The 13,439-nt window shown below is 43.6% G+C and overlaps 1 protein-coding gene and 1 long non-coding RNA gene across 2 annotated transcripts; one reads left to right on the forward strand and one right to left on the reverse strand.

Moving 5' to 3' along the window:
* Nucleotides 1-4,313: 4,313 nt before the first annotated feature.
* On the reverse strand, nt 4,314-8,079 carry LOC307206606. Its single transcript, XR_013834409.1, has 3 exons — nt 7,986-8,079; nt 6,168-6,342; nt 4,314-4,489 (listed from the first exon to the last, which is right to left on the reverse strand). It is a non-coding gene; the product is annotated as an uncharacterized lncRNA (long non-coding RNA).
* Nucleotides 8,080-8,154: 75 nt separating this feature from the next.
* Nucleotides 8,155-12,201, forward strand: LOC307206467 (tetraspanin-3-like). Its single transcript, XM_079959775.1, has 2 exons — nt 8,155-8,291; nt 10,913-12,201. Exon 2 carries the CDS (start codon nt 11,180-11,182, stop codon nt 11,990-11,992), a length of 813 nt encoding a protein of 270 aa, XP_079815901.1. The 5' UTR covers nt 8,155-8,291; nt 10,913-11,179; the 3' UTR covers nt 11,993-12,201.
* The last annotated feature ends 1,238 nt before the right edge of the window (nt 12,202-13,439 follow it).

The following is a 13,439-nucleotide window of genomic DNA, read 5'->3' on the forward strand; positions in this document are numbered from 1 at the left end:
TGTGCGAATGGCACACCGAAATGGATTAAGTCTGCAACTAGAGGTACCACTGTAATGCTGACTTGTTGGGTTATTGTTTTTTGCAGGTGTGGAGAGGTGTTCCTTGAAATCAGCTCTTGTTAGTACCTGTCAGAGTTTGAACTTTGCACCCAGTGCAACCCACAAGGCTGGACATAGCATTTTACTGATGTGGGGAGGAAGGGAGAGAGAAAGCCACGAAAGAGACAGGATTCATTTTTCTCTACCCACTCCAAATATGACAGATTTAAATGCTCTGGAAAGGGAGCACCATCCTCAATAAGGAGGAAATGGATGCTTGGATTTTCCCTAGTGTATAGGTAGCAGTGTTCAGCATTATACTACCATCCCTGTTTATACAAGAGGCTTGTTCACACATTACACTGAAAACATTTACATGCTGTCTCTACTCATTTACAAATGCTTGCGTGAAAGGGCATACATGATTAGTACAGCTTAACTCCTGTGTACACAGGTGCAAAGAGTTTAATGGCATACCCTCCAATGTTTCTTCAAAGAAAATAGGAATGTCCTGTCATCATCATCATCATCATCATCATACCCCTACCCATCTGACTGAGTTCCTTCAGCCACTCTGGGTGGCTTCCAACATATATAAAAGCATAATACAGTAAAACATCAAGCATTTAAAACCTTCCCTATACAGGGCTTCCTTCAGCTGTTGTCTAAAGGTTGTACAGTGGTACCTCCGGTTGCGAGGGGGATCCGTTCTGGAGCTCCAGTCGGATCCCAAGGAATTCGCAAATGGAGCTGCCGCATCTGCACATGCGCATGGCGCAATTTAGTGCTTCTGTGCATGTGTGCACAGCAAAACCCAGGAAAATACTTGCGGGTTTGCCATGTACGTATCCTAAAGGATATGTAACTGGAGGTGAATGTAAGTAGAGGTACCACTTTATAGTTATTTATCTCCTTGTCTTGGAGGTTGCATAATTCCATACCCTTCAACATTTCTTCGATGAAAATAGGGACATTCTAAGGAAATGTGGGACATTCTGGGATCAAATTAGAAACTGGGATGGCTTCTAGGGACTGGAAAATAGGGATTCTTGGTGGGGGGGTCTGTAATGGGGCTTATTTCTAAATCTCCCAGCTTACAATTAGACTTACACACAGGTAAATCTGCACAAGAAAAACCTATGTAAGATTGTAGACATGGAAAGCAAGCATCTATCTCTTGCAAATAAAAACACACAGGGTTGGAAGAGAGTCCCATTGTGTTCAGTGATAGTTGCTCCAAGTGTGCATAGGATTGCAGTCAAGCAGGGCATTTGTACACATGTCTACTCAAAAGTAAACCTCACCGAGTGAAATTGAACTTATGGTTAGGTAAGTGATAATAACAGTGCCACCTTGATGATTTCATATCCCTCCTAAAATAGCCAGATTTTGCTTAGGCCATGGAAATCAACTGCTGTTGGTCCATCAAACACTTTGCAACCTGACGTTTCCCATTTCAGACAAAAGCAGTTGAGATTTGTCTGCTTTATTGTGCTTAAGAATGAGATCCCTGAACTTGCATAGAGGATTTCGATCCTCATTTCTCATTCATTTCCATGGGAAATAGGGTCCACATCTCTTAGGCGGCTTTACAAATTGAGGAATAAGCCAGTATATTAACAAGGGAAATCCTTCCTCTGACAGTCTCTCTTTGAGCCCTAAGGCTTGTTCCGCATGCCCCGTTGGAGACTCAAGCTCATTGTCTCCTCTTGAAGCAATGAGGCTGACCCAACTGCTGTTTAAAATCTGGGCAAATAGATTCATACATTGCTGTCTGCTTTCCACCCCCCAAGGCAAAGCTGTATGTCATAATCACAAGCAAAGTACCTTTCCTTCTTCTTTTTTCCCATGTTAAGAGGATAAATACAGCTTGCTTCAAGTTTTCAGATCATGCTAATTTCTTGCACGAACACATCAAGGCAAAACGCTTCTGCACACAGATATTTTGAAATATTGTCAGTCTGGGAAACAGAAGGGAAGAAATGGTTTCTGAGGTTTACTAAACACACAAACATTCAGGCCAATTCACACTCTATTTTTTCTCACTGTTGCATCTGGGCATCACTCGTTCTTCCACCGCATCCAGCATCCAGCACAAACTCATTGGACTCCTTCAGAAAAAACCTGTTTATTGAACATGGAGGTGAGAATGTATCTGATCTTTATTATTTCATTCTGATTTGTTTGCACAGAGGTTTTATGACAATGAGCATTCATCCTGAATTCTTATTTCTTTTTGCCTGCACAGTGGTTATACAGCTACCCATTCATCCCAGAATTCTCAGTGCTTTTACCATCACTTTCCTAATAGCAAGGGGCTGTTATTTGTTTTTTTTAAGTGGATTTGTTTTGCCAGACTGCCAGAGCACTTTACTCTGCTTTAGTTGTGCAAACCTAAATTTCTGGTATGCACCTAACCACTCCTGAAAAATACTGCTATTCTGGAAACAAGCTTTGTGTTTATGGCTAATTTTTCTCTTCCCACTTGGTTTAGAAAAAGCAGCTGGCTGCATTAAACAGACACTTTTAGTCCTTAATTAGAATGGGGTTTGCTCACTGCTGTACCTTGGTCTACCACGTAACAGCAATTATTGAGATGCTAGGTATTTGGCAACATTAAATGTTCCTCGATACAGGAGAGCAATGGCTGGGTTCAGTTGATTTCCAATACAGCCTTGACATTTGAGAGTTTGTTCTAGTGAAAGTGTTTCCCACATGTTTTCCTGTGCTATAATTTTAGGGGGTGCTGTGGGTTAAACCACAGAGCCTAGGGCTTGCCAATCAGAAGGTCAGCAGTTCAAATCCCCGCAACGGGGTGAGCTCCTGTTGCTCGGTCCCTGCTCCTGCCAACCTAGCAGTTCGAATGCACGTCAAAGTGCAAGTAGATAAATAGGTGGCGGAGAAGTAAACGGTGTTTCCGTGCGCTGCTCTGGTTTGCCAGAAGTGGCTTAGTCATGCTGGCCACATGACCCAGAAGCTTTACATCGGCTCCCTCAGCCAGTAAAGTGAGATGAGTGCCACAACCCCAGAGTCGTCCGTGACTGGACTGGACCTAACGGTCAGGGGTCCCTTTACCTTTACTTTCTCTATACTCAGGAAACTTAGATGATTTCTAGGACTCCATTTTAATGGCAGGTTCCAGAAGAAGGAGGAGGAGGAAGAGGAGTTTGGATTTGATATCCAGCTTTATCACTACACTAAGGAGTCTCAAAGCGGCTGTTGCAATTGAACAACATCTAGATGGGCCAAGGTTACTGACCCTTGCTTTAACAGATAAATACAGTCGTATCTTGGTTTTCAAACAGCTTAGTTCTCAAACGTTTTGGCTCCCAAGCGATCGAAACCTGGAAGTGAGTGTTCCACTTTGCGAACTATTTTTGGAAGCTGAATGTCCGACAGGGCTTCCACAGCTTCCGATTGGCTGCAGGAGCTTCCTGCAGCCAATCAGAAGCCATGCATTGATTTTCAAACATTTTGGAAGTCGAACGGACTTCCGGAATGGATTCTGTTCGACTTCCAAGGTACGACTGTACTAAATTCATTGACAACTGCAGCTCACACACTTCTGCTGGGTGGAATTGCATGACTTGTCTCTCCAGAAGGATTAGCTGGCTTTTTGTGGTAAACAGAGTCTCTGCAAAAGGTTTGGTACTGATGAAAGCCCAACTGGCTGTCTTAAATGCTATATTCCTGTCCCATCAAGATGTTGTGACATTTCCTCTTAGTTCTCTGAGGTGGCATCCACGTCTTATGAGATAAGGTTGAAACCAGCTTGATGTCGGTCCAGATGTCAACCTGAATTTCTCTCACACACATTTACTAAGGCCAAGTGTGCCACAAATCCAATGTACTTTGTGGTGATGGACCTATCTGACCCTCTTTCTCCCATCAGAACACTTCATTATTAATCTTTAACGGGTACAAAAATGCAAAAAAGTGTGCTAGCTATTTTATTAACATGAGGGATTATGCTTTCAGCAATATATCAGAAAGTATTTTATCTAAGCTGTATTAGTGATTACATTTGCATTTGAATTTCAGCCCCCATCATTTCATATGCAGAAACAACCCCAGAGAAAACAGGACAACATTCATCATGTTAGACGGATCTGTCACAGGAAAAGAAACTGTTGAGGCTATTCTAATTTAATTTTCCTCCTTGATTTTTATACCCCCTTATCTATTAGCTCAAGATGGTGCAAAAAAAAGACACCCCCAAACAAATACCTAATACATTAAGACGGAACCATAAAAATCTTATGACATAAACAATATGCATCCTTCCAAAATTTATTGACAAGAAAAGCAACCTTCCCCTCTCCCACAGCACTGAGAACACATCCAAAAGGAATGGTGGCATCTTAAAATGCTTCTGAAATGCAGCCAGGGAAGAATGTTGCATGGCTTTAGAGCTTCAGCTGAGAAAGTTGATCCATGGACCTTTGAGATTCTAATTTTGCACAAAAAATGAGTATGGGAGGAAAGAAACCTTAACTGGTTGTAAGGGCTGAATATGCAGGCTTTGTACACCATATAAATCACCTCCCCCCCCCAAAAAAAAACCCCTCACACTACAAATCCTGTAGTTTGCTAAGGGTGCTGGGAATTGCAGCTCTGTGAATGGTAAACTATAGTTCCCATCGTTCTTTGGTGATGTGTATGCTTCGAGTGTGTGGTAGATACACGGCCAGAATTAGAATTGACACCAAATGTCACCTAAAGCAATTGTCTGAGGCAAAATTACCTGAAGGAAGTGAAAAGAATTTGGCTAAGGAAAAGTTACATTTCTTACAATAGGGGGAGTGTCCCAACCATTAGGCAGTGAGAGGCAGTTACCTCAGGCAGCAAAAAGTTAATAACTGAATTTAGTATTATTGTATTTTCAGTTCCTGGGAGAGGTGCTTATTGGACTTTCTGCCTTAGATGCCCCAATAATGGATACTTCGCAGCTTTACTAAAGGGCAGGGAGAACAGCTTCCTGCTCCATCTTAGGCAGAAAATTGTCTTGGTTCAGCCCTGATTCAACACAGCTTCACTGAATGTGAAATTTGGATGTGAATTCAGTGGTTTCATGACCTTTCTTGGATGAAATACGAAGAATCCTGAGGTAAAGCTCAAGGGAGCTTTATGTATTTGTAAAGTGGAATTCTGAGGCACACTTCAAAGGAGAAACTTCTTAGGGATGTTAAGAGAACTAAAAACATTTTAAAGTGATGGTGTGTGATGGAGGGGGCAGTATTCACTCATATCTGTAAGGATGTCTCTCAGATATGTGTATAATTTCAAGGTACTGTATATAATTATATCTTCATTGCATCACTCTCTATTTGAAACATAGAATTGTAAGGTTGGAAGGGACCCTGAGGGTCATCTTGGCAGAGACTGCTTTAAATTATTTACCATACATTTCCCCCAGGATTTTGTCCTTAAAATACCTCTTTCACAACAAACAGCCTAATTCAGAGTGGCAAATTTTAGGAGCCTCAGTGTCGACGCTTCACTTTCCCCAACTGCTGTGTCCTTTGGAATGCACTGGGGCAGGAACTGTCTCACCCTATGGATGTATGCACCCATAGCTAACTGAAACGAGAGGTGATGTCAGCTGAGGCCTCTAGGCTTTAATGCCATACAAATATTTACTACATAGCTGCATAACGTACCCTGAGCAGAAAGGTGTTGGGGTAACCGAAGATACACTTTCTTGGCATTGGCAACAGATTCCCCAGTGGAACATAACTGCAATAAACAAGTACTGTGTCGTAGGAGCCAGTGTAGTGTAGTGGTTAAGAGTGGTAGATTCGTAATCTAGGGAACCGGGTTCGCGTCTCCGCTCCTCCACATGCAGCTGCTGGGTGACCTTGGGCCAGTCACACTTCTTTGAAGTCTCTCAGGCCCACTCACCTCACAGAGTGTTTGTTGTGGGGGAGGAAGGGAAAGGAGAATGTTAGCCGCTTTGAGACTCCTTAGGGTAGTGATAAAGCAGGATATCAAATCCAAACTACTACTACTACTACTACTCTTCTTCTTTTTCTTCTTCTTCTTCTCCTCCAATCGCTCCTACTTTCTGGTACCCAGACTGAGCCCAACATTCCCAATGAAATCCATTTCCTGGATCGAATTGTACAGACCTATAACTGGGTTTTTCCTTGGCCCGGTTCACACATAATGCTAAGCAGATATGAGGAACATTTTGGCTCTCCAGCTGTTGCTTGCAGAATCAGCCCGAGCAAGTGTGGCCAATGGCCTGTCAGCAACACTTGGAGGGCTGAAGGTTCTCCAGAAGTTCTTTCTTCTCACCCCCTTCTGTGAAAAGCACACATGGAAATAATGAAAACTCAAAAGGGTATTGGGATGGTAAACAGTGGGAGACCGATACGCATTTCCCCAACACCTGCTTTTACAAGGTCCAGAGAGTCAGACTGAACAGAATGAGAAATCACACACTGGGAAATATTGAGACAGACTGCAGCCTTTAGGCCTCTATAATGGCTGAAATTCTCTCGTGCCTATTCAGGGAGAGACAACGGCAAGTGCCCACAGTGGAACAGCCTCGAGGTGCTGTGTTGCTCCTTTCAGGCTTCAAATGCCTTTCAAAGCTTGCAGAATGAGCTAACAATAAAGAGCATTGTAATTCAAATGTTAATATCTCATTAAGTTTTATGAGCAGAGAGGGAAGAGGGAAAATAGAAAAGAAAGCAGCAGCAATGGAGCCTTTTCATGTGGAGTCAACAATAATAATATATATATAAAAAACATACAGTACACTTGCCAATAGACTTGGAGGTATTTTCGGCATATTTCTGCTGTCACTGGGTCATAGCATCAGTGGGAGAAAGCTGAAGGAAGGAGCATTGGGAATTTTCCTTTAAAAAATCAGCACAGACTTGAGATGGAATGGACTTGCTGATCTACTCACGTACAAGGGACACAAACTGGATCAAGACTTTCATCCTAGCCTGCAAGATGGCCTGGTTCACATATTATGCTAAACCGCAGTGTATTAAACTACAGCTTCGTGTAATGTGTGAACCTTGGCCCTTGCCCAGAGGCTTAACTATGGAATGTAAAAAGAGCCTGCAAGATGAGGTCAATGGCCCCTCTAATCAAGCATCCTCTTTTCACAGTGGCCAACCAGATACCTCTGGGAAGCACACAAGCAGGGCATGAGCTCAACAGCACTTTGCCCACCTGAGAGTCACAACAACTGGTATTTAGAGGCATAGTGCCTCTGGCAGTGGAGACAGAACATAGCCATCATGAATTTGTCTGGTCCTCTTTTAAAGTAATTCAAGTTGGTTTGTTGGTGTTGTCATTTGTGGCCTCTTCTGGTATGCCCCACGGAGGACCTTAAGGTCCACAAATGACAACACCTTGGAGGTCCCAGGTCGCAAGGTGGCTAGATTGGTCAGGGCCTTTTCAGTACTGGCCCCATCTTGGTGGAACGCTCTGTCACAAGAGACTAGGGCCCTGCAGGACTTGACATCTTTCTGCAGGACCTGCAAGACAGAGCTGTTCTGTCTGGCCTTTGGTTTGGACCCAGTCTGACCCTTATGTTTCCCTCCTCTTATGGTTTTGATCTATGGGCTACTATTAAAATGAGGCTGCATTTTAAATTATATTTTAACCTGTATTTTAAATTGGGGTTTTTTAATTGTAATTTTACTGGTGTTAGCTGCCCTGAGCCCAGCTCTGGCCGGGAAGGGTGGGGTATAAATAAAAAAATATTATTATTATTATCACTGCCTTCTATGGGAGGGAGTTCCATAGTTTAACGATGTGCTGCATAAAGAAGTATTTTCTTTTATCTGCACTGAATCTTCCAACATTCAGCTTCATTGAATGTCCACAAGTTCTAATGTTATTGGGGGGGGGGGGACTTTCCCCTATCTGCATTCCCCATGCCAGGCATAAACGTGTATACTTCTGTCTTAACACATCTTATTCACTTTTTCTCTAAACTCAAAAGTCCTAAAAGCTGTAACCTTTCCTCATGGGAAAGTCGCTCCATCCTCTTTATCATTTCCATTGCCTTTTCCTGAATCTATTCCAACACCTCCAGACCAGAACCATACAAAGAATTCCAGATTCAGCCGCATCACAGATTTGTACAATGGCTTTATGACATCAGCAGTTTTATTTTCAATTCATTTCCCAATTATTCCTAGTGTGGAATCTGCCTTTTCCGCAGCCGCTGCACCGTGGGACGACATCACAATCAAGCATCCCACTACGACCCCAAGCTCCCATTCCTGGTCAGTTCAGAAAATGTGGCTCAGCTGTAGTCACTACCAAACAGTGGCTTTAATGTAAAACAGTAAACAGGAGAGCTTGGAGGGCTGAGGGCTGGTCATGATAGCTATATTGTACCTCCATTGTTGGAAACAGCATCCTTTGATTACCTGTTTCTGGAACTGCAGGTGAAGAAAAGGACATTTGCACTTAGCTTCTGCTAATGGGGTTCCTACAGGCATTTAGCTAGCCCTCGTGAGAACAGGATGCTCAACTAGATGAGCCTTTGGCCTGATCCAGGAAGGCTCCTAAAATCTGTCAATTAATGCTAAATCTCTTACAGAGGAAAAACATTGAAGCAGCACAGCACAAGGCCAGCCACTACAGAAAGATGAGATATATTTAAAAAATCTAGTGATTTTACTAGCTATTGTCAAAACTATTGGGCGTCAGAAAAAGAGAAAGAAGCGCATTATCTATCAGCCAGGTGTTTGACAGCCTACTGTGTCTGTCCTCGCAGGCTGCAGAGCTGCCAACTTTTCAGCCATTTATTGTCATTCCGCTTTTAACTGCTGCTTGATGAACAGAGATCTGTAGATGAGAAAGTTTAGCCCTGTACTTTGAAAAGCTTTGCCTGCTGATTTCTGCACAGCAAACTCCTGTTACAAGCAAAAGAGCTGGCTAAGAAGATTCCTTTTCCTGATCAGTTGGCAATCTTACCAGTCAGGATTAAAACGGGAGGTTTATCAAACACCCATTGCTCTAATTTCACCTTGGTGGATCACAAACACTGCAGTTAGCCAAAGCTGCAAATGTGAGGATTCCACCAAAAAGTTGCCTCACAGGTCTGGCCCTCATTCTGTAATTACTTGCACATCTGCTAGAAATCAGCATTGAGGTTAGGGCAGGAGGAGGGACCAACTGTGGCTTTGTATGTGGAAGGCTCCAGCTCCAATGAACCTGGCAACTCCAGTTAGAAAGGAGCAGGGAGCAGATATGAGGAATGTGTCACGCAGTGGTAAATCAATCAAAGCAGAGTCTTCATAAACAGAATGAAACTGAAGAAAATAAAGTTGTTCATAAACAGCATAGTTAAAGAGCATACACAGAGTGCTCATAGCAGCTATCTGACTCTTCACAGAGGCACAGTCTTAGTTACTGATTTACTAGAGTCCTGGAGCCACTCTTGTCTTCAACAACACAACACACACACTGGCTGAGACACACAGAGAGACATTGACTACTTTTATAGGGAGAATGAGTCATCACTCAATATGAGTTGCGAGTCACAGTGACTTAGCAGTTTGCTGTTAGCAGTTAGCAGGCTTGAATGATTGTGTAGTCCTTGTAGTCCTTACTGCTTCTGCTCTCAAGAACCTTTGTATCATGACTGAAAGAGCCTCCTTTCCAGAAGAACCCAGAGAACCACTGTCAGTCAGAGTAGACGCTAGATAACCAAATAGCCTAGCCTGGTAGAAGGTAGCTGTGGCAATGTTCAGGGTGGCAGGAGAGGATATATTGTTTATTAATATCCTTCCTAACTTGTGCTATCAAGTTCCTTTACTTAGCAGAGTGCATTCCTCTTTACACAACAGAAAACTAGTTGCAAACTCGTGTGAGTTTCTTAAGACAATACGCAATTCAATCCAGATTGAAATGTGTTCTGATATTTTCCTGGTAAGACCCCTTGAATCCCTCCTAAAAGAATAGAGACAGCAGAGTCTTATTCATAAGCAATAAAAAGAAAGTTTACTCATGATCAGGCAGAGCACAGTGTGATCCCCGAAGACAGGCTTAAGGCTTAAAGCTACAAGCATATACAAACAGGTTTACCCCATATGTGGGTTGACCTAGTGACTGAAGTTAGCAGTCCGGGAAGTTCACAGGCTGAAAGGAAGATGGAGAAGAGAGAGAGTGGTAACATGCCTTGGCCTTTTACCAGGTCTGGAAAGGTCACACCTACCCACTAGTCACATGCAAGGAAGGGTGCTCCAGGCCAGGAGGAACAGGAAGTTTTGACTGGCTGGACCAAACATTCCCTTGCATGTCCACTCTAGGAAAACAAGGAATGTTGTACTTGACTGCTCTCAGTGGATTCCATCCTACGGTAGCTACTTCCAACCTTCTGCCCACCAAGAGCACAATCCTACGTGCATCTATTTGAAAGGAGGTCTCATTGAATTCAAGAACGCTTGCTTCCAAGTAAGTGGGTTTAGGAACACAGTCACAGTAGGGTGGGGAATGGAGAGCAAAGATTAAAGTTATTCCTTAAAATTGGCAGGCGGCAGATTTTAAGACCAAGAAAAGGAAAGAAAAGAAGAGGCAAAGCCTCAAAATAGCATTGGAAAAATGTTCTTTTAAAAAAATCAAATCAAATCAAATAACTGTCCTTGTAAAACAATAGCACGCCCAGCATGTTTCAGCTGACAACAATAGCTTCTTCATGGTACAAGATGAAAGGTTCTCCTGTCAAGGCAACAGCTTGCTGAGACAAATAAAAAGGATTTGTTCACACAACACACAATCAACCTCCAAAAGCACACTTCCAGATGACCTGTTTATTATGCATTTTATCCTGCTTTGATTGCAGGGAGATTACTTAGTGTTGGCTACTTAAAGAGCATTCATTCTGATTTATCTGCAGGGAGGTGAGATGACCCTGGTTCCTGCGAAAGCCAAATAATCCGGCCTGACATAAGAAAACTCCTAATGCCTATTTAAATTTGCACTGGACCGTATATTTTTCCAGAATGAGGGCCATGCAGAGCTATCAGCACTAGGACTTGCTGCTTGCTAATTAACCAGGAATTTGGGATAGGCCCTCCATATCACCTGCACAGAAATATGGAGAGACCTCCACAGAATGTGAGACTGAGATTTTGAGTGGCTATAGCGAAGATTCCTTCCAAAAATGAAGCGGGTACAGCTTAATCCCAGCTTTAACCCTTCCTTAATGTGCATAACAGAGTCCTGGAGCAGAGCCTTAGCTAAAGTTGTGCTGACGCTCCTTGGCTTCCTTCTCTGGGGAGCTGCTGTGGCTTTAGTCCTTGGTGGTGCGTTTGTAATCCTCACCTACAGAAGCTACGGAGTCTTCTTTCAGAACAGATTCTTCCTTGTGCCAGGCTGGCTGGCCATCATGGCTGCTCTTCTGCTGGTCCCCACCGGTGCTTTGGCTATATGCGCCCCAGTTAAGAACTCTCGCCTTCACCAGGGGACTTTGATGTACTTTCTGTTGGTCCTTCTCTGCCTAGAGGCATCTTCAACCGTCATGACCCATGTCTACTGTGTCAAAGCAGGCCATCAACTGAAAAACAGCATGGACCACTTCTTTCGCCAATACAACAGAACTGCTTCACATCACCGTAGCAACAGGGCTGTTGATGCAATCCATAAGCAGCTGAAGTGCTGCGGAATCGACAACTACACTGACTGGACGGCAGCGCTGCCAACTCGTCTCCAAGCTGGGCATGTCTTTGCCCCCGAAAGCTGTTGCAAAGAGGCTTATTTGGACTGCAAGGGTGACGTAAGCCAGCCGGAGAAGCTGTTTAAGGAAGGCTGTCTTCAGAAACTGGAAGGGAGGCTGCATTTTGTTATGGGATATATGGCTTGGTGTTGTATGGTGGTGGTTTGGTTGGAGATGCTGGCTGCTCTTAGCAATGGAATACTTATGAAGGAACAGCCATTCCAAGACTTCCAAATTCTTGATTCTGCTGCTTTCTCATAGGCAACAAAACTAGTCCCTTTCCATCTTACCTGAAGTTATTGTGCACTGCTCTCAAAGCTTGAGATGGCCTTTGTAAAACTATGGGAAATATGAGACTAAAAACCCTTCTTGGAATATAGATGCCAGTTCTCTCTCTCTCTCTCTCTCTCTCTCTCTCTCTCTCTCTCTCTCTCTCTGACTAATACCAAATAAATGAATGCATCTGAAAACTTTGGACGGTGGGCAATTTTTCTAGCATTGCATGTGTGACGGTGAATCCTTTGATACTGATTGCCTTTGATACTGATTGTACAGTTGCAAATTCTTCCCCTGCTCTGGAAATAAAGCTGTCTGAATGTTGGCAGTCCAACTTTAACGAGGGAAAGAAAAAAATTCTGTCGGTCATTAAACCTCACACAGAGCAAGGTCTGGAAAGGTAGAGAAACTTAAGAGAAGAAGGTCTGCAGTGGAGTGCTGAGTAGGTACATAAAAGAAAGATTAAGTGAAGGAAAGGGAATTATGCTAGAAAGGGCACTGTAGAAAGGAAAGATGAGAAAAGAATGAAAGGGGGTCTCACAAGGGTGGTTTGGAGGGCTCAGGGCTGCAGGCCTGGGAGTTTAGTATTCCTAGATATATGACTGCTGCGCCTTTAAGAGTTGTCAGGCTTTGGAGAAATGGCTTCCGCCCCCACTTTGGCTGTGCATCAGCAGAACAAAGCAATTAGAGTCCCTTACCATTTTAAGAGTGTTTAACGATCACAGCAAAAGAACACAGCAGCCATTCTTGGAGCGAAGGTGCTCCCAATTAAGTTTTCCACCTCCTTCCCAGAGTCATCATCACTTCTCCTTCTTGCAACCTGATCTCACAACCACTGAGTCTTCTGCATAGCAACCTTATCAGCTCTCCTTGCCTTGGGAGAGAGAGGCTGGACACTCTCAAGTGAAGGAGAGTCAGTTATCTCTCTCTGTTCCTGTTCTGCTGCTTCTAGCTGTTTCCCACTCAGCTCTGCCCAGCTATTGTTTTCAGAACTATGTCCCTCTGCAAACCAGTTATCTAAATCTATGCTGCTCCACTGTTCCTGAGTAGCTTCAGCATCCTGGCCAGGACCAGGAAGAAGGGGAGGTTCCCACCATTCCTCTTCAGAGCTGTAATCCTCGTCTGGTCTCTGACAGTTGTGCTGAAAGATGTGGAATGCAGTCAGTGCAGTCAAACCAAGTATTCATGTTTGCTAGATAGGCACATGATGGGACTTGAAGCTCACAGAAATTACCTGTAAGTTTGCTAGACAGAAACCTGTGAGAGACACTCCCACTGGGCCCTGACAGCAGGAGGGCATAGCAATATATATTGTCCTACCTGCCTGGGCCCATCCTCTCTGTCTTTACCTCTTCATCTATTCACCAAGTGAACAATGTGAGGACATCTGAGTCTGAGCTACATGCTCAGATACCAGCTTAAGCGAGACTAA

This window comes from Podarcis cretensis (genome assembly GCF_951804945.1).
Source record: "Podarcis cretensis genome assembly, chromosome: 17".
NCBI classification, from domain to species: domain Eukaryota; kingdom Metazoa; phylum Chordata; class Lepidosauria; order Squamata; family Lacertidae; genus Podarcis; species Podarcis cretensis.

Bases quoted from the DNA above. Each gene is read 5' to 3' on its own strand.
- LOC307206467 (XM_079959775.1), top strand. From the start codon at position 11,180: ATGAAGCGGGTACAGCTTAATCCCAGCTTTAACCCTTCCTTAATGTGC.